The sequence below is a fragment of the Magnolia sinica genome, chromosome 6 (assembly GCF_029962835.1).
Source record: "Magnolia sinica isolate HGM2019 chromosome 6, MsV1, whole genome shotgun sequence".
NCBI lineage: Eukaryota > Viridiplantae > Streptophyta > Magnoliopsida > Magnoliales > Magnoliaceae > Magnolia > Magnolia sinica.
In genome coordinates this window covers 82,249,579-82,271,106 of record NC_080578.1, presented here as the reverse complement: position 1 = coordinate 82,271,106, position 21,528 = coordinate 82,249,579, and the positions used below count along the sequence as shown (strand labels likewise).

Genomic DNA, 21,528 nt, shown 5'->3' with positions numbered 1-21,528 from the left:
CTGAGATAAGTTGCTGGCTAAATCTAGTCGAGCCCGGGCTATATGATCAGGTAGAGTTCAGGTTAGCAACTAATATCAAGCTTTCACCACCGCTACTATCAGGAGCCGTTGCAATTTCGCATTTCAAGCCCTAACTAATGTTAGTTGTGTATAAAATTTTATATAGATCCAACAACTAAGGTGGGCCATACACTCGAGAAAAAATTAAATAATGTCTAAACCCTTTAAATTCATATAGATCCAAAAACTAAGGCAGGCAATACCCTCGGAGAAAAAATTAAATCATGTCTAAAGCCTCTAATTTTAGTTGGTGCAGCCCATACGATCTACGGATGGACTGATTTTCCTCATGGGGCTCATGGCATATAAACAACATGGTCGACCTAGGAAAGTTTCTATGGTGCGGTTTTCCCTCCCTCTATTGGCTATGATATGGCCCACCTAAGTTTGGAAGCAGCCTTATTTTTTGTTGAGGTCTTGAGGTATTGAAACAGATGGAAGGGTTGGAAAACACATATCACGGTGGCCCCACATATCTCGACTATTGCATTTATGCTCTTCCTAAAACAAGGTGTTGTAGATGATTCCGGTCCAACGTACACACACGAACACCAACCACAAACCTGCCACCTACCTACCTTGCAAATTTGTGGACCCTATGTGCCTTACATGTGTGTAAGGTGGGACCCATTTATTATAAATAGGGTTGTAGGTGTAGATTGAGTACAATGTGAAAAACGAAAAAAAAAAATAGAATAATAAAAAAAAAAGCTTCTTGAAGTTTTTGTTAGATAGGTGATCTCAACTTAAAGTTTAAAATTTTCAGCTTATTGTTTATGTCATCTTATTCCAAAATTTAATAATAATATTACTTAAATTAGTTATTGATGTGACTGATATTTTTTTATTTAATTAATTAGCTTAATTGTTCAAATTTTGAAATATACCTTGAAATAATTGTTGAGTTAAATCGATTTAGTTCATAGTAAAATTTTAATTTAATATTCAAATTATATAAAAATTAAATCTTATTTAGCTTAGACTATAGCATAACTCGATTAATAAATTATTGAAAGTATAATTTCATTTTAATTTTAAATTAAAAACATCTAATTTTAATTATAAACTTTTAAAAATTAATAATTTAAATAAATTTTCTTATTAACCAGTCGAATTCATCGGATTTAGAATTTATTTAATAAATTCATTGGATTATAATTTGAATGATTTCAATCAATTTCACCAAAAGTTAAATTATAATCTGAATTAATTCCTTAATTGTAAAAATACTCGGTTCATATGAATTTGTTAAATTTTGATTTAATATTAGAACAACTGAAAATTTTATTTATTAAGTTTAGATTATAATTTAACTAAAATTTAAATTTTAGAATTTAATAATAAAAAAATTATATATTAAAAAAATATATGATTTAAATAAAGTTAGAATTTAAAATAATTTTTTTTATACATTATCAATTTTTAGAAATTTCTAAATTTAATAATAATAAATTAAAAATATTATATTTAAGAAATTTAATTATTAAAGTTTCGACGAAATTATATTTAGAATTATTAATTAGATATAAAAATTTATATTGTTGATATTTCGAGAACTTAATCAAGTGATTATTGATTTTTATTATAAATTATAAATATTATTAGCAAAAGCATAAGAATAAATCCATGATATCTGTATGTTTATATTGATATTTTCGATTGTGAAACAATGATTTATCTTACATGCATGTCTAACATTCATTGAGTATCGAGATTGATATGTTGAATGTAATGTAAACAGGTAGGGTGATTATGTTCCTTAGGTGGAAGACACTAAAAATAGTAAGTAGGGCGATTGTGTCCCTTCAGTGAAAGACCCTAAAACCTACTTGATCCTTTAGAGTCTCCTTTGTGTACGGTGTATGAGTACAATTGTGTGCACGGACATTGTCAGATATACAACTAGTGTAGTAGTCTTACCAACTAATGTATAAATGAGTCCCTCACCATGAGGTACTAGTGCGTAGGTGTTAATACAACATGGCTATCCACTCGGATACAGTGTCGTAAGAGATGACGGATATTGTTTATGAGAATTCATGAAAAGTATCACATGCATATCATATTTATGATTCTAATGCTTAAATTCATGTTCTTTTATTATCCGTATTTTTTTTTTCTTATTTATAAAAATTTCATATAATCTGAACATTTTAAATTTTGGGCAAGAAATGATCCTACTGCGCTGTTATGCTCACCCTATTACAAATAAAAATAAAAATACACATTTGCAGAACTAGAATACTATGTACAAGCGGGCCTGTGCTATTAGTTTTTTTTTTTCCAATCAAATTAGGTTTAGTTTGAAATTAATTTTAAAAAAAAAAACAATCAAGAGAGTTGAATTTAATAAATATTATATTATTTTAATAGTATTTTTCTTTTAAATAATTTTGAAATTTATTAAATTTGATGGAATTATGTGGATTGTAATAAATATCAATATATTAAAACTCACAAACTTGGGATTCGGGTACCGACTGTTAGGGTGTGACATTGGCTGTAGTCGAAAATTAATTCGTCTCAACTTCGGTACAATCGAAGGCCATCATCGGTGCCATCAAAGCGTAATAAAAATACAAAAATTTGAAGTCGGTGTGAAGTCGTTGCCGAATTTTCTTATTTAAAGGGGTGATTTAGGTTGTTCTAAATACGAATTAAGGTTTGTGAGAGAGAGAAACAAGTTGTGGAGCTTTTACGAAGCCATTCTTCTTCTTTAATCTTTTAGTTCTAAGTTTTTTTTTTTTTTTTTTTTTTTTTTTTTTTTTTTTTTTTTTAAATGTTTTTGTTGGAGTTTAGTTTAAATATGACAATGGTTTGCTAAATTTCTTAGATAGGGCTAAGAGGTAAAGCTTGTAATTATTTTTAATGTTCCAGTTTACTTTAATTCAAGTTTCATGGTTTAAATATTGAACAATTCATTGATTTTTAGTTTGAATAAAACATTAGTTTTAGTTTACTTTGATCTATTGTCGACTTAAGGCACTTTGGATGCTTGAGAAGGCTAAGATTGTTGGCTTATCTATTTTACAAAGGATTGATCTGTAAAATTCATGGATTGATTGTAAACTACGAGTACGATAGATACTTTGAATTCCTTACAATCAATAACTTGGTGCTTTATGTGGGAAGTAAATCAATTGAAGTTCAAATCTGCAGTGGGTTGTGAATTTTGAATTAATCGTTCTATTATCCGGCTATCCGTAGGACTTCGATTTTAATTGTGTTATGTAATTGAATCAAATGAATTAGGCATTAAGGATGACTAGAAGTGGATCCTTGGTGATATAATGTTTTATGTTATTGATTTTCTCTCTACTTAGATTTTTATCATTGCTTCCTCTAATTTAAGTTTCATTGTTAATTCTAATTTTAAGTTCTAATTCTAAAGTTTTTTGTGAATGCATGAATATAAGTTCTTGAGTATTCGATCTTGGTCTCACCGAGTTAAAACTATATTGTAGCCCCGCACTTGGAGTTGTTATTCTTTTGAATCGATCACCTGAATACATGTCCATAGTGCTTTTCCATTAGCACTAGATGAAGCTAGACACGAGTGGAGCTATTGTTTGTTTAACTCGCTTGACTCGACTCGGATAAGCTCGACTCAGCTCAGCTTGAAAAGCTAGGTTCAGATCGAGCCGAGCTATTAATTGAGTTTGAAAAAATTTCAAGCCGAGCTCGGCTTGACTAAATTCGGCTCAAAGCTTGAACCCAGCTCAATTTATGTATCTTATATATATATATATATATATATATATATATATATATATATATAGTCATGCTCCCCTGCGCACCTACGCACGTGTGCACCTTTGCACACGTGTCATGGTTCTCTAATCTGAACGGTCCATGTGATGCGGAATCCCATGAAAACCCCTGTGACAAATTTTTACCTTGATCTAAAATTCTAGTGGGCCATAACAAAGAGAAATGCAAATCAAGGGAGGAAACTGTTTTCATTTTTCATGGCCCATCAAAGTTTTAGATCAAATGAAAACTTGGTCCCGGGGGTTTCACGAGGTGCTGCTTCCCATGAACGGTTCAGATTTTGGATCCACATCACGTATGATGGGTTCTCAAAAAAGTTCCTATGTAGTAGGTATTAACTGTTCGCAGGTGAGCGTTTCCGTGTGTCCGATGTGTGTGTATTACTTTCTTTTTCTTTTTAATAGCTTGGCCTGAGTTGTTGACCCAATCTAGTTGAGCTTAGTGTCGGGTTCCAGGATCAGATAGAGTTCATGTCGGCAACTAATATCAAGCTTCCACCACAGCTACTATGAGGAGCCCCTGCAATTTGGCATTTCAAGCCCCACTTGATGTCCGCTGTGCATAACATTTAGTATAGATCCAAAAACTAAGGTGACCCATACCCATGGAAAAAAAAAAAAATCACGTCTAAAGCCTCTAAATTCATATAGATCCAAAAACTAAGGTGGGACATACCCTCAGAGAAAATTTTTAATAATGTCTAAAGCCTCTAATATCAATTAGTGCAGCCCATACGGCCTACGGATGTGCTGATTTTCCGCGTGGCCTCATGGCATATAAACAACATGGTCGACCAGGAAAGTTTCTATGGTGCGGTTTCTCCTACCACTGTTTGCTATGATGTGGCCCACCTAAGTTTGGGAGCGGCCTAATTTTTGGTTCAGGTCCTGAGGTATCGAAACCGATTGAAAGGGTGGAAAACACACATAGCTCGACTGTTGCATGCTCTTCCTAAAACAAGGTGTTGCGGATGATTCCGGTCCAACGTACACAGACGAACACCGTTCGCAAACCTGCCACCTACCTACGTTGCAAACTTGTGGACCCTATGTGCCTTACATCCACGCGGTCCATCCGTTTTGAAAGCCCATTCTAAGGGATATTGCTAAAAATGGAGCAGATCCAAATTTATGTGGACCACAACATAGGAAACAGTGTTGATCGAATAACCACCATTAAAAATTTCTTAGGTGCCACGGGAATGCTTATTTGCCATCCAACCTGTTGATGACATAGATGAAAGGACCACAAACATCAGTTGATCCAAAACTTTTGTGGCTCACACGAAGTTTTTAACGGTCAATTACCACTGTGGGGACTTAAAAAATGGTATGAACAGGAGATCCTAACCACCTGTTCGATGGCCCCCAAACGAACTGTTAAAATGGAAAATAGTCAATCGTTCAAATTCACGAGAAAATATCTATTAAGTGGATGGTTATGATTATTCAATAAATTTTCAATCTGTTATATCTTAATAAAAATTGTATGATGAACGGCTTCGATTGCAATTTGTAACACGCTTGTCACGTGTTGTACGGTACGATGAAGATAGTTATTGAAGAATTTTCATACTCTAGTAGAGTCTGATCCACACATAGCCTGTACCCGCGGAAGATATGTAGCTCAAATCAAACCGTCTGAAAAGTGGTCCCTGGTTTATGTGCGTAATAACCCCAAAATTTCACACAGTGGTTGATCGAGATTCGCTGATTTGTGGACGTCTAACAGACGGTCGCGAATAAAATCAGTCCATGGTCTGCACTCAGCAAACTAATGTTTATTTAATCCTAGGCCAGATCATCTAATCCGTATAATATATTCCATCTATAGAGAATCCCACTGTTTGAACGGTTTAGATCAGGACACGTCTATGTTAGATGTATAATATCTGAGTGCAAGAATATAAGTTTCATTATCTTCTAGGGAATAAATCCTCTATCATTAAACCGGGAGGGGATTCGGTCAGGTCGGGTTAACACCGAATTCGATCAGACCGTGAGCGTGGGGCCCACTCTGATGAATGTTTTGAATATCCACACCGTTAATCCGTTTTTCCAGATTATTTTAGACCTTCATGTCAAAAATGAAATAAATAAAAATCTCAGGTGGATCACACCACAGGAGAAAGTGGTGATTGACCATTAAAAACTCCTTGTGGGCCACAAAAGTTTTATATCAAGTTAGTATTTGTGTTTGATCTTTATCTAGATTTTTGTGACCTTATCAATAGGTTGGATGTCAAATAAACATTACGGTGGACCCTAGGAAGTTTTTAACGGTCAAAATTCAATCGCCACTCTTTCCTGTGTTGTGGTCCACTGGAGACTTGAATATTTTTATTTTTTAGTCTCGTATCCTAAAATGAGCTTTCAGAACGGATAGACGGTGTGGATATAAAACAAATGTATAAATGTGGGCCCTACAGTCACAGCCTGACCGAACTTTGTATTTCCCGACCTGACCGAATCCGCTCCCCATTAAACCTCCCAAAGACTTTGGGCATGTCGACGAGGGTGTGGATTGCTACTTCACACTTGTACGGACGCTGTCCCCACCGTCGATTTCCTCCGTCGAAGCCTTCTCTCCGCTCCCGTCCTGTAAACGCCTGCTCTCCCTCCACGTCAGTAATTCTCTCTCTCTCGCGATCGATTTTATCTTAGGAATGCATATGATTAGATGATTGCTTGTTTCCAGTAAAATATAAAAAGAAAAAAAAAGAGACAAATGAAATGAAAATGCATGATGGGTCTTTCTTGGGTTTTGAATTAAAGGGTGGGTTGTTGAAATTTGTAATGGGTTTTTGGATTAGAAGCTGGAAAGACCTTTTTCGCATTTGAAATGGGGTTCTGGGTAGTTTTTATTTTGGAAAATTGCTTTTGTTTTTTGTTTGGGAAGTGTACGGTTGGGATTGAATTGCAGTGGTGAGTGGTGAGTGTAGATGGTGTGTTCTTGACTGTGAGGGAAATGTTTCTGGGGAAAGGAAATGTATGGATGGACCTTTTTTAATTTTTCTGTTTCTTTTTCTGTTGAAAGATGATCATGTTTGGGGCAATCTAAGGGCCAGGCTGGCCCATTGGGCTTTTGGGTGGGCTTGAGCTGGCATATGAGGGTAGACTGCAGGCCTGGGCCCAAAATTCAGACACATTTATTAATTGGGCCGGGCTCGAACTGTGTTGAAAAGCCCGTTGGCCTGCCTGGCACATTGAATAATTTCCTCCTGTCTAATATCAGAGAAGGTATATCTTTGATGTTCACATAACTCCCTAATCTCCCTGGTCTAGTTGGCTAACCTCCCAGCCTATAGATGCCAGCAGTTCGCCCACTTCGTCACTTTCAACGAATCACTGTTTATCGTAGTGCTTGCTGAACTGCAACTTAGCTCCTTGAGGATGTGGCTTCAGTGGATCCCCGGATTCCTGACTGTGTGGCCCACTGTGATGTATGCGTCTTATATCCCCACTCAGATTCGCTAGTGACCCCTCCAGTACTGAGCTCGGTACTAGAAAAGCTCTGTGGACCCCACCGTGATGTATGTATTTTATCCACGCCATCCATTCATTTTACCATCTCATTTTAGGACATGAGCCAAAAAATGAGGCAGATCCAAAGCTCAGGTGGGCCACACCACAGGAAGCAATGGGGATAATGATGCTCGTCGTTGAAATCTTCTTAGGGCCCACTGTGATGTTTATTTGCCGTCCAACCTATTCGTAAATTCACATAAACCTAGATGTAGGGAAAACACAAAAATCAGCTTGATCCAAAAGTTTTGTGGCTCACTATAAGTTTTCAACAGTGGGCGTTCAATCCCCACTGTTTCTGGTGGTGTGATTCACTTGAGCTTTGGTTGTGCCTCATTTTTTGGGTTCATGCCCTAAAATGATCCTGCAAAATGGATGGACGGAGTGGATAAAACACATACATCATGGTGGGGCCCACAAAACTTTGACTGGTACTAACTAGCATTGGAGGGGTCACTACTGAATCCGAGTCCCTTATATCCACACTGTCCATCCATTTTGCCAGATCAATTTAGGGTATGAGTCCATAAATGCACCAGATCCAAATCTCAAGTGGATCACACCGCAGGAAACAATGGTGATTGGACGCCCAACGTTAAAAACTTCTTGGGGGCCACCAAAATGTTTATTTTCCATACAACCTCTTGATAAGGTCACAAGACTTGGATGGAAGGACCACACAAATATTTGCTTGATCCAAAACTTTCGTGGCCCCCGAGAAGTTTTTAATGGTCAATCACCACTGTTTCCTATAGTGTGGTTCACCCGAAATTTGGATCTACTGCATTTTTGGGCTCATGGGCTAAAATGATCAGGCGAAACAGATGGGCGGTGTGGATATGAAACACATCATGGTGGGCCCCACATCTAGGGATCCACTGAAGCTGTTCCTTGAGACCACACTTTCCAATAGGTCTCAAGAACACCATAAGTTCACTCCCCCATTGACTGGAATGATACCTCCAAGGAGAACTGATGTAGAGCGGGCAACAGATGCATTCTTAGCATTACTGGACTAAAAGAAGCCTGAACAGAAACGGAATAATCCTTCAGAACCGGGCGTAGTCCTACGTAGGGCGTGATGTAACTAGCCCCCAGGCGCATCTAATTCAAAGAGATTCATTTCGGATAGGGACAAATTGCCGTTCGAAGTGTTGACCATAAAACAACCGTAACTTTTTATCCGGGCATCGTCACAAAATGCCATGACCTATCAATTTTTATGTAATGATGCTTCTCGGGTCAATTGGGCTGTTACGCCAGCCGAATTCATCCATTTCGCAAGAAAACACACTCCTCCGGTTCAAAATTGTGATTTTAGAAAAAAAAAATTACTATTTTTATAAATTTCGATTTTCATCTTATTTCCTTATTTGATGGGGACATCGGAGGACCTACTCGGATGTACCAGAGATGGAGATGACCACCCACATTAGCGCAACTTTCTTTGTGGATAGGAGACGAGTTCCAGATGGGGCCCGCCGGGCTATTTTGAAGACCCCACATGCATTGGACATGCATCAGGAAGACCTCACCTTGGGACGATGCATGTGGGTTGCTTAGGAGATCGTTTTAGTCATACGATTGCTATTTCGTGTCGATCTGACCGTTGGATCTTGTTGATCATGCCATCGGGCCACCAGATCTTTTAGATCTGGGCCCCTTGGACTCTCATCTTGCTTTCGTTATGTTTTTTATTTTTATTTTTAGGATTTATTTGATGGTTGAGATTGATAATAAATGTTTTAGTTTTCTAATTTTGGACGATGGGCCACTTCACTTAAGTGAGTGGCAACTGTGACATAATTGTAATTATGCTGAATTTTTAATAATAAAAGCATAAGGGGGTGGAGATCCAACCCTCATTGGATTTTGTGATTAAAAAAAAAAAGAAGAGAAAAGCTCTTGCTTTATTCTCACATCTTCATGCGATTTGAAGATACTTCCATGCGATTTAGAAGGAAGATTGGTGCGAGGCTAATCTTCATCAATGGAGGTGCGATGTCTCCATCTATCCCCACACAATCTTCTCTTTTCTTCCCCATCCAGGTATTTTCTACAGATTCTTAATTCTCTCATCCCAAATCTTCATCTTCTCTCAAACCCAACTTTCCCATACCCATCCACAATCCAAACCCTAACCGACCTAAACCCATCCTCCCACGCTACACATGTGACCGTACGGCCACACGTGTGAATCCCGCCTACTCCTTTTGGTTTCCCACCATCATTATATCAAAACCCTTTTCTTCCATCCCCGAAACCCTAACCCTAAACCTAAAATTCCTAATTTTCCTACTTTCCCAAAATTACGCAAACCCTAATTTTTACCCTAGGTTGTATTAGGTTTCCAATTTTGAAATAGACTATACCTTATGATAATTGGATGTCCCTACATCCATTAGATCCTAGTTTTTATTTTTTTATTTTTTTATTTAATGATCTGGTGTTACGACGTTGGTAGCTTAGGTCAAGATTATGCATGATTTTCTTTTGATTTTCATGATGTTTGTGATGAATATAGCGAAGTTTGTGTTTTTTTTTGTTAAATATCTTAATTCGGTTATTCGATCTCACATGGTACTTAGTTCATGCATCGGTCCTACATCAAATTTGGTATCAGAGACCATAGGTTTAGCATAGGATTTTTGTGTTACATCTAAGTTAGAGTCACATCTAGGGTTAGTAGAGTATGGATTGCATATAGGATCATATTGCTGAATTTTCAGTTCGCGTCCCCACTTATACCATTGCTGAAATTTCAGCATAGTAATTTCAGGTTACATATTGCTGAATTTTCAGCTTGTAATTTTCGAATTACACCCATGCTGAATTTTCAATTTAGCACCCTTGGATTACTATCCTGCTGAATTTTCAACATAAGATTTGATGATAGCGACTTGCTGAATTTATTTGGTTAGTGTGTCTAGCATGATCTCTAGGTTAGTATGATTATTGTCATCACATTGTCCTAAGACCTAGGGTTTCCTTTAGAGTTTCCTTGTGTATGCCCACTCGTTTAGGACGTGGTTTTGGCCTACATTCCGGTATGCTCTCTAGTATAACAACATTGGACTCCTCAAATACCAGGCTCACCTCAGCTACACTACCCTCAGGTGTAACCTCAGGTGGCATCTCCATAATAACCTTAGGAGTGATATCACTTGCCACGTGGGCATACAATGTCAAATCAGTTTTAGTCTCACTTTCAGACTCTTTGGTAACTCTACACGACTCGGTTAGGATTTCCGTATTTTCTAGGAGTTGCTTGCATTAATGCCGGGAGTGCTCTGGTAAGGTTTATTTAGACATTTCTATTTTTGGTAAGTTAGGCTTTGGAGAGGGATTTTTACTATTTTGGGTAATTTCGAATTAGGGCTTGAGTTTTCTTTATTAGTGGTGTAATCGAGAAATCATATATACATTATTCAATAAAATTATCCGAATTTTCTCTCTTATTTCTTGTGAACTCAAGAACTACCCTCGTGGATTCAAGGTTTTGATTAGTTGGGGAAGATGTTGATATTCTTACATGCTCTTCCCTGTGTCAAGAACTGATCACCTACAGGCAAGTTACCACAATTTGTGGCACCAACCATCTTTCCCAGTAACATCCCTCGTGTTGGACATCAGTAACACTAAGCAGTAGGTCCCACCATAAAGATTACTTGGCACAGAAATAAGATACGTTCGCTAATCAGGTGGGCCAACACTATTGGAGTCAACGGACAACCAATGGTTTGACTCAACATACAAGCTTGGCCCACCTAGTGAGAAGATCAGCCTGATTTCTGAGAAAGGTGATAATCATGGTAGAGTATGTCATTCCCATGGTATTGATTTTGCAAACAGGTGGCATGTTGACAGGAAAGATAGTACAATACTTCAAGTTGTGGTATGCCTGTAAGTGATCAGTTCTCTACTGTCAACACCATCCGGGCTTGGATTTATCAATGACCTTCCATCAAAATTCAACATTAGCATTCCATTTGTCGGTGGACACCATTGGACACCTCTTCGGTCTCATGCTTGAGCGATCTTCCATCCAATCCTTCACTAGGTCAACTTTGTTGAGCATTGCAAATTCTTTGCAAACCAGTGGTTGTGAGACAATGTGTCTAATTCTCCCATTAACTTCTTCAAACCTTTCCTCTTCATTATGAGATATCTTGTTATCGTGCTTCTTCGATATGTACAAAACTGCCACAAGACAGATTCCACAACAGGTGATCCTTCTTCATTCTGAAAGCATACCTCTATGCTACCATGCATTCCCCAATTGATTCCATCATTGTCTACGTCACCCTCAACCAACCTTTCATATTGTCAGGGGTATACATTAACATGGTTATAGTTATGTCTTCTAACCAATCCATGTCATACCTGTATATTGAGAATTTGGATTTAGAGGATCTACTTTATCCAATCCTTTCCATAATGCTTGCATCCATAATCGGGTAACATAGATGGGACATGATTCTATGAGTCTTGTGTTGTATATGTAGCATGAACACATCTGGTGTCTCACAGATGCTGGTGGAAGGACAAGGTTATCAGAAATCAAGAAATGGTTACCATAGTGTTGTCATGGTCCCCGTGTGAATTATTTCACTATCACACACAAATGAATTTGGTTCAACTCAGTGTTCGAATTGTTGACGAGAAATCGATAATATCGGCGATATTATCGGTGTCGTTGAACCGGCGATACCGAAACCCCAAGTTTTCGTTTCTCTTCCAAATGTCGACGAAATATGGGCGATTTTTTCGAAAAAATAGCTAGAAGTGGATTTTGGCTAGATTTAGTGGGCCAATCGTTGTTGATAGCTCTGAATTTTCCCAAATACAAAAAACCCTTTTGTTTTCTTCAAAGAAAGAGATTTGAAAGAGAACTTGATTTCACCGAGATTTACGGAGATTTTGGTTCGGATTTGAAAAAGAAAAAGATAAATTTTAGGAAAGATTTTTACGGAAGATGAGATTGATGGCGATTTTCCAGAGAAGATGAGAGAATTTCGTAAAAACGAAATCTCTCTTGTGTTCGGGAGGGGATTAGCTACTGACGGGTTGAGTATATTCACAAGTTGAGTAGCGAGACTAGCTACTGAAGTGACGTCGGCAAGTTCCGTGGGCCCCACCATGATGTATGTTTTGCATCCACACCTAAAGATTATGATGGGCCTTAGGATAGTTTCAACGGTGGGATGATTGATTGATTCATTGGTTCTCTAAAATCTAAAAATGGCTATCATGGAAGCAGCCCCAAACTTGGAAGCTACACAAAAGCATTTTATTATTTGTTTAGTGCAATCACTTGTGTACCTATTGAGGGGTCATGGATCAATATCTCCTTTGAACCGTTCGTACAACTCGGAGCTCGAGCAACATTAGTGCACGTCTTCGCACGATACGTACCTGCAGCAGCTATATAGCTGGTGCGTGGTACACCAGCCAATCTGCTTCCAGTTTTAAGGGAATGGAATCCGCTTCCAATTTAATGGTGGGATTCAATCGTTGTTGTTTCCTTTGATGTGGTCCACTTGAGATTTGGAACTACTTCATTTTTTGGACCATGTACTAAAATGATATGCTGAAACGGATTAATGGAGTTGATTTCTCGCATATATCATGGTGGGCCCATAGAACACTTTCCAATAGCCACCTCGTTATTCACAGCATGATAAAACACATGCCATGCTGTGGGTATCATAAAGTCCTTGCACCACCCGGAGGACTTGATTTGGATAGTGACATTGCCACTATCAAGATGGCTAGTGGTTGGTGCTATGTGGGCCTAATCATGATGTATTTATTTGATCCACGTTGTCCATCTATTTTTTCAGATCATTTTAGATCTTGATTCAAAACATTAGGCATATATAACTCTCAGGTGGACCACACCACAAGAAATAGTAGCAATTGAATGTCCACCATTAAAAACCTCCCAGGGTTCTATGTAATGTTTATTTGACATCCAACCTGTTGATTAGGTTATACAAACTAGTTTGATACAAAATTTGTGGCCCTTGAGAAGTTTTTAATGGTGTGCATTCAATCAACACTATCCTATGATGTGGTTCACTTGAGATATGGATCTATCTATTTTTTGGGCTTATACCATAAAATGATCTGGAAAATTGAATGGATGCGTCAATATGTCAAACAAGTGCCATATCCAAGCTATCAATCACCAAGTATACCAATATATAGATTCCATGTCCCAAGAAAGGTGTACTTTTTTACTTCATTAACTTTTACATGTCCTAATTATTATATTTTAGTTGCATTTGTATTATTTGAACTCATTTTGATTACAATTGGAGTGATTTCTTATGGCAGCGTATGCTTTTTGGGTCCCATTAAATGAAAACTTATTATTTAATGCATTTTTTTTTTTATAATTTTTTCACATTTCCGGTTATCGGCGATAACGATAATATATCTTTATCTCCAGTTAGCAAAACTTGTAACGATACCGACAACTCGAACACTGGTTCAACTACAAAAGACTTTACATTGCAGGTGATTTCAGACAATCTTATTAAAAATTCTACATGTTATGCCATGCCATTATGGAAGAACATTCAAAATTAGAGATTGCTAAATTTTTAGCCAAAATATTTGCTATTCTTTAGCATGGAGATTTATGGAAATCCAGCAAATGATTGCCTCTTCTGGCTATCAAGGAAGCAGCCCCAAAGGAAGCTACCAATAGCATTTTATTCTGTTTAGTGCAATCATTTGTGTACCTTTAGATGTCCCTAGGAAGGCGGGCTAGCTGGATAATTTTTCTGGATAAATTAACAATAGGAGTGGAAACGAGGAATTAGTTAGGATTTTCGACCAAGGAATACCCCAAAAGACAATTTTCGATATCTTGGGTTAGTAATTCATGAGAGCATACTGATAAGAATGCTTCTCATTGAATTAGAGTTGTATGAATGAAGTGAAGATGTGTCTTTGGAGTTTATGTGATAACCACATATTAAATAAACTGAAGGGGAGATTTTATAGAATGGCTTATAAGATCGGACATGCTTTATGGAACAAAATGTTGGGCAGTCAAGGAACATGTTCATTGGATGATTGTAGCTAAAATGACGATGTTGAGATGGATGAGTGGCAAGATGAGAAGGATAGAATTAGAAGTGAATGCATTCGAGGGAACTTACGAATATCATCAATAGGTAATAAGATGAGGCAAGTAGACTTAGATGGTTTGGCAGTGTGTAATGGAGACCAAGAACTGCACCAGATATGGGTGACTTGGTTCAACTTGAAGCTCTAAAAGGGCAAGGGGAAGGCCTAAAAGGATGTGAGTGGAGGTAGTAATAAAAGATCTGGTGATCTATGGGTTAACTGAGGGTACGCCCCTTGATAGAGTGGAATGCGGAGCAGAATTCATGTAGCCAACCCCACTCAGTTGGGAATTGGAATAAGGCTTAGATGACATAAAGTATACTGATTTGGGGCAAAAAATGTGGAAAAATGATGAGGACATCACGTCACGTGCACCCTTACGTATGTATCAGAAGAGGAGGCGGGCCGCGTCGATTTTTCTGTGGCTAGGCGAGTACCCATGATCGTGCTGAAGACCTTGTGTGCATGTGCAGGCATCTAGAAGACCCCACACTAGGAAAATGCACATGGGCTGTTTTATTGAGTGATCTAGACCGTTGGATTGGAGGGACGCGACGATCAGGCCATTGGATCACATGGATCACATGATCAGGCCTTGATCGTTGATCATCCACATCAGTTTTAGACTTTATCATATTTTAGGATTTAGTTTTTGATTATTTTATATTTGGACACATTATGAGTGTTTTAGTTGATTTTATTTAGACTAGGGTTATTTTTGTTAAAGTTCACAAGACGGGGATTTTTGTAATTTTTGAAACTTCTTGGATCTATAAAAAGAGGAGGGCATGTGACCCCTACCTCATTGGATTTTGTGATAAAAAAAAGAAGAGAAAAGCTCTTGCTTTCTTTTCCCATATTCATGCGATTTGAAGATACTTCCATGTGATTTGGAAGGAAGATTGGTGCGAGGCTAATCTTTATCAACGGAGGTGCGAGGTCTCCATCTATCCCCACACTATCTTCTTTTTTCTTTCTTGTCCATGTATTTTTCTTTAGGTTCTTCATTGTCTCCATCCTAGATTTTCGTCTTCTCCCAAACCCTATTTTCCCATACCCATCCACAATCCAAACCCTAACCAACCTAAACCCATCCTCCCGCACCTACCCCTTTTGGTTTCATACCATCGTTATATCAAAACTTCTTTCTTTCATCCTCGAAACCTTAACCCTAAACCTAGAATCCCTACCTTTCCTAGATTTTCCCCAATTTCTAAAAAAAACCCTAATTCCAAAATTCTCAATTCCCATGATTCCTAATTCTTCAAATTTAAGATTTTCCCCTTCCTAATCCTAATCATAAAATCTACAAATCTATCCCTTGAGTGTGTAATGTGCCTCTGCTAAATTGGAAGTTCTATCCTTCCATCGATCATAGTTTTAATTGATTTATGTGGTTTCTTAGCATGCGGGCATGTGATTTAGGTTAAATCAGATTTTATTTCATATTATTTACTCTTAATTACTTGGTGGATTAGCATCTTTTGTTAATTGAATTACTTTATGGACTCTTTAATAATCTCCATGTTGCATGTTAGCATTAAATCATGTGTCTTGCATCAAAAACTATATCCTACCTATTGCTGTTCTTGTTTTCTGTCCCATTCCAAATGCACAGTGGAATAAATAACAATCAGTACTACATACAGTTGGTGTCATTTATCCACCTTAGTCTTACTTTTAACTTGCATTGCCGATTTGTTGCATACATTTTTCTTTCATGTACTATTACAAATCCCAACTGTCGTTGATTGTTGATAATATGTCTAGCTGCACTACAAGAAATGAAGTGAGAAAACATGCAATTCAGCACTTATTAACTGATTTGTTTTGCTCAATGCTTCAGAGATAGTCTGAAATTGTCAACCTTTTCAGCTATGGAAGTTCCTGCATCTGTCTCTCCAAAGCAAATGCCAAAGGGGATTGATGCAACAACTGAGGAAGAATATGCTTCCCAGTCTAAATTACTTCAAGAGTTCACCAACTTTTCTAGCATCGACAAGGCATGGATTTTTAAGTCTGACAACGGTATGGCCTTTTAGACCATGTCAAACTCTAATTTTGTATTGTAGCAATTGATCACTGCCATTACACTCTATCCCCTTTCCTGTTTCCTATCGTGTTGGAATCAACACTTCTATTGACATCTATTGCTTTGATTTGATTAATCTTTCAGACTAGTTTGGGTCTCATATTCTGTAGAATCTTCTCTTGCAGGAAATAGTTCTCGGGCAATGTTTTCTATTAGCCAGACTAATCTCATAGGAAACAAAAAGAGGAAGTACATTCTATCCTCCCATATTTCGAAGGGAAGCAATCATTCTGTGAGCTTTGAGTGGTCTCCATTTCCTGTCGAGATGACAGGTGCATCTGCAATTGTTCCATCACCTTCGGGTTTAAAGCTCTTTGTTGTTAGGAATGGTGAAAATGGATCCCCAACACAGCTTGAAATATGGGGCCCATCTCAGTTGCTAAAGGAGATATATGTGCCGCAATCTGTTCATGGCCAAATATTTACAGATGGATGGTAACCTGTTACATGGCTGACTATATTTAATGCTTTCCAGTGAACTACTACATATGCAGCACTCTTTGTGGATTTCGAGATCTCTTATTTGTGTTGTTTAGGCTAGTAGCACTTCTCAGCCGACCCCAGTTAATTGGTATAAGCCTTAGATGATGATGATGAGGCTAGTAGCACTTCTTCTGACAATTATATTAAGCCCGCATGTTGTTCTTAACATGGGCATTTACACATTGCATGTGCGATCAGGGTCATGAATCAAGTGGACCCCACTGTGTGATGAACTACCTGAAAGAATGACGATCAATTCATCAGATGGCCCGCATGTGTTTGTTGACTGTGGACCTTTGGCGATTTCTGGTAAACTATCCATTGTCTCTGTATTGTGTGTCCACCTGTTGAGTTGATCAGTCTGACTTTTGGGCCAGGTCATTCACGTGTCATGCTGCATCCTCAGATGTCCCCATGTAAGGTTGGCATGTGCTGTCGCAATGTCGCATCTAGAAGGGGGTGTGTGTGTAGAGGTGCATGGGGCTTAGGAATAGCTTCTTGAAATTAATAAATTGCACAACTGTTGTTATAGGTTTGAGGGGATCTCTTGGAACCATGATGAAACACTCATTGCTTATGTTGCTGAAGAGCCATCTCCACTTAAGCCTGCATTTGATGGTTTGGGCTACAAGAAAGGGGCTTCTGCTGATAAGGACTGTGGTGTCTGGAAAGGTCAAGGTGATTGGGAGGAGAATTGGGGGGAGACCTACTCAGGGAAAAGGCAGCCTGCTCTATTTGTTGTCAATATTGATAGGTTGGCCTTTTCATATTCTTTTGTATTATATGCATCTATTATGGTGGGAAGTCTTATGCTGTTAACTGCAAGAAGTGTCAGCTGTATTTGAAATTGTGTTTGCACAGTGGAGATATTCGAGCTGTAGAAGTTGATAAATCCATAAGTGTTGGACAAGTTGTATGGGCACCTACGTCTTCCAAAAGCTCCTATAAGCATTTGGTTTTTGTTGGATGGACATCAGATAATGGCCCCCATCAAGTTTCAAGAAAGCTTGGTATCAAGTACTGCTACAACAGGCCATGTGCCTTGTATGCAATCAGGGCTCCTTTTCATGAATCGTAAGTTGATGAACCTCAACTCATGTGTGTTTTTAACTTATCTTTTTAGGTTGAATGGTGATGTTTTGTTACTTTTTGTTACCCATATATTTTTATTAATTTGGGGCCTGTTTGGATTGGAAGAGAATCCCAAATCTTTTAGATTCGTTATATCTGAAAGGATGTGAATTGGGAAGGTGCTAGATGTTTAGTTTATCCAAAATATCCCATGCAATGGTGGATAAATTGTTAAAAGGGCATCCTCCTTACGGCACTTCGACTCATCTCCTGCTTGAGACAAAATGTTGAGTTGGCCAGCATCCAAACAGACCCTTCAAGATATAGGTTCCAGCTTTGAACTCTGAATTTCTTATTCTTTTCCAGCAGTAATATTACTGAAGATTTAGCAACAGCAGTGAATCTCACTCAAGGCATATCTAGCGCTTTCTTTCCACAGTTCAGGTACTTCCATATCGCTGTTCATGCTTGAGTTTCTACTTCATTTCTTTGGTTGCATGTATTCAACTTTTATTCATGTTGACAAATAATTTTCTTGGATGATTTTGAATCTTAAGCAAATGCTGTTGTTATCAATTATTTAAATCTTTTTGTGAAATTTCCAAAGGCAGAAAAAAACTTCTCTGCAACAAGATGCGTAGTGCACATCAGAAATGTAAGAAGTTATGAATTTATCATCAATGTTTCATTATGCCTATTTAAAAGGGTATTTTTGGTATTTTAAAGAAATGGGGACTTTGGATTCTTTCTTAAGTTTCTCTGTGGAAGTTGTTCCATGACGACGTTTCTCCCTTCTATTTTTCGTTTTGATGGTTGAAAGATACGATACATGAACAGCCTATCCAAAAGAAGCCATGTACTTTATGTTCACCATTTGTATGTTTTATCTAAATGCTGTTTCAACCCTACAACAATGATGACTTACAGGGTCCTGTACTCATTTCTTTTCTGAAACACCAGGTTCCGATCATGTAGCCCAGGGTTTGTTGATCTAAACCATTCATTCGATGGGCCCTAAAGTAGATAAGAACACCCTATATCTTTCTCAGATTGGTGATTCTTAATGCTACCATTTGTGGCCTAAAAATTGATGTTAAAGATACTGGTCGACAGCGACAGGAAAATGACCAGGTATTTAGGTGTTAGGATCTTCCAATTTAAAAGATTTCTTCGCCATCCCCAATCCAAATTCCAAGGTTGGACCCATCTTATCAACAGTTTGGATCACCCACCCAACCATGGGCCTGACACAAATTCAATGTGAGCACGCATCATTTAACTGGCGTATGGAAGACGAAGGTTCACCAATTGGCAAACACATTAGGAGTCAGCTGTCAGCCACCACTAACAACTAAAGTAAGATTTCCAACATTCACTACTAGCAACAAGCACAAAAGATGTAGCAATGAAGCATTTACTTATCTTCGCCCACAGGAGATTCAGTAGCAAAGATTAGACATACTTCACTCGCTTAGCTGATGCAGGACATGAAATTCAAATATGATGTGCAAGATTTTCAGGCTTTAGATCACACTAGTTCAGAAACAATTACACAAAATTCCACATCCCACACAAAAGTTCAAACACTCAATCAAGAGGAATCTTATGTGGATCCAGGCTTACGCATGCTAGGGCCGGATTAATCAAAATTATAGACCAAACAAGAATCAAAGGAGGGTAAATTCATCCACACATGCACAGAAATAATTCTCCCAATCCAAGGGATTCAGAAATTTCAATTCGGGGAACCCTAAGGTTGAAGAAAGGGCATAGAATTGGGGATTTGAATAATTTAGGGTTAGGTTTAGGGATTTTGGGTGAAAGAGAGGAGAGAGATGAACCAGAGAAGTACCGCACGTGTGGATAGCAGCAATGGCCCAGACGCACGTGCATGCGATCCCGGACGCACGTGTGTGGGGCCCACTATTCAGAAAAAGGCCATCTTGGCCCTGTTCGGCCAGGGGTGGACTTCAAAACCCCTAAATTTCAGCTCGATCCAATGCACGGTTTGTGCATGGTGCTTCGCCGAAGTTTCAGCCTTCCTACAAGGCCAGATTCTGGAAATCTGCTGTAGAGAGAAAAACGGCTGATGATTGTAGGAGAAGAGAAATATGGATGGAAGAAGGTGGGCGTGAATCGGGATAGGTGTGGCTTCGCACCATGGTAGTTAGCCCTTCAAGGAAGGGAGGGTTTCACACCCAATTGAATCTCCACAACTCATAAATTTAGAGGAGCAGAAAAACGCAGCATTTTTATTAATCTTCATTGAGAAAAAAAAGAATACAAGGGGTGCCTATTTATAATAAAACCTTATACCCCAAAACTCACGTCATGTGCGCAACCTATTACTTCGAGACGAAGTAATAAAAAATAACAACTAATCAAAACAATCTAAACCGTCCATGATATTCCTAATAACAATAGTAAGCAAAACCCAAAGTACTAGATTAATTAGAATGATAAGCCACGATCATGAGAACCCATGGTGGGATTCACATGATTATCGGGTCCAGTCCAACGAACCAAAACGCAGTCCTCTAACTAGGAGGTGAAAGTGCCTTGGTTTGTCAATTACATGAAGGTTGAGTCGGTGAGTCAAGTGAGCCCCATATGAAGACTGTTTAAGCCATTACCTCAACTGAGCGAAGATTTCACCACTGGCGAAACAAAACTCCTAAACCGCTCCAAGATGTCATGATCAAGTCTCTGAAGCTCCTCCTTAGTGAGCCACGTACTGTTTGAAGTTGGGCATGACTGCCACTTAACCAGGTACTTCTGAAACCCGCCGTCCGACGTGGATATTATTTGATAGTCCAGAATATCCTCCATCTCCTCTCTGGGTGTGGGAAGGTTAGGTATAGGAGGTAGAGGTTAAGAAAATGGGTCGGGAAGGGTAGGTATGAGAGGTAGAGGCTGGGACGATGGGTCGGAAATGGTAGGTAGAGGCTGGGAAGATGGGTCGGGAAAGGGCCATAGATCAAGGGAAAAGTCTGGGGAATCAGGATGGTTAGGCGAAAGGCTGGATAATGCATCAGTGGTCCCCTGAAATGTAACTAGATCCTCTACATTGAATGTGGAACTAATTCCCATTGAGGGTGGAAGATCTACCATCACAGAGTCCCTTACATTGAATTCCTTAAAACGTTTATGTTGGTCTGTAGAAAATGTGTAATGTTCATTACTAGTTATGATCTTTTATTCGATTTCTTGATGCCATGAATGAACGTGATGCGATGTTCATTACTAGTTATGATCTTTTATTCGATTTCTTGATGCCATGAATGAACGTGATGCGCAAAAGACTCTGCAGACTCTAACGGCCTATGGGACAATGACATAGGGACAAGATTAATAGGTTTCCTAGGTTTATAACCAGTAACGACTTCA

The 21,528-nt window shown here is 38.4% G+C and overlaps 1 protein-coding gene across 3 annotated transcripts in view; it reads left to right on the top strand.

Moving 5' to 3' along the window:
- The first annotated feature begins 6,294 nt into the window (after nt 1-6,294).
- The window catches only part of LOC131248937 (acylamino-acid-releasing enzyme), a 71,325-nt gene continuing 56,091 nt past the window's right edge, over nt 6,295-21,528 (top strand). Inside the window, exons 1-6 of one of the 3 annotated variants that reach the window (XM_058249465.1) lie at nt 6,295-6,454; nt 16,342-16,523; nt 16,713-17,022; nt 17,603-17,824; nt 17,932-18,144; nt 18,511-18,585. In XM_058249465.1, coding sequence (XP_058105448.1) covers nt 6,336-6,454; nt 16,342-16,523; nt 16,713-17,022; nt 17,603-17,824; nt 17,932-18,144; nt 18,511-18,585 — 1,121 coding nt within the window. In that variant the 5' untranslated portion in view covers nt 6,295-6,335. Of the gene's footprint in view, nt 6,455-16,341; nt 16,524-16,712; nt 17,023-17,602; nt 17,825-17,931; nt 18,145-18,507; nt 18,586-21,528 lie in introns of all 3 variants that reach the window. The other 2 variants (XM_058249464.1, XM_058249466.1) reach the window with 2 other exon arrangements.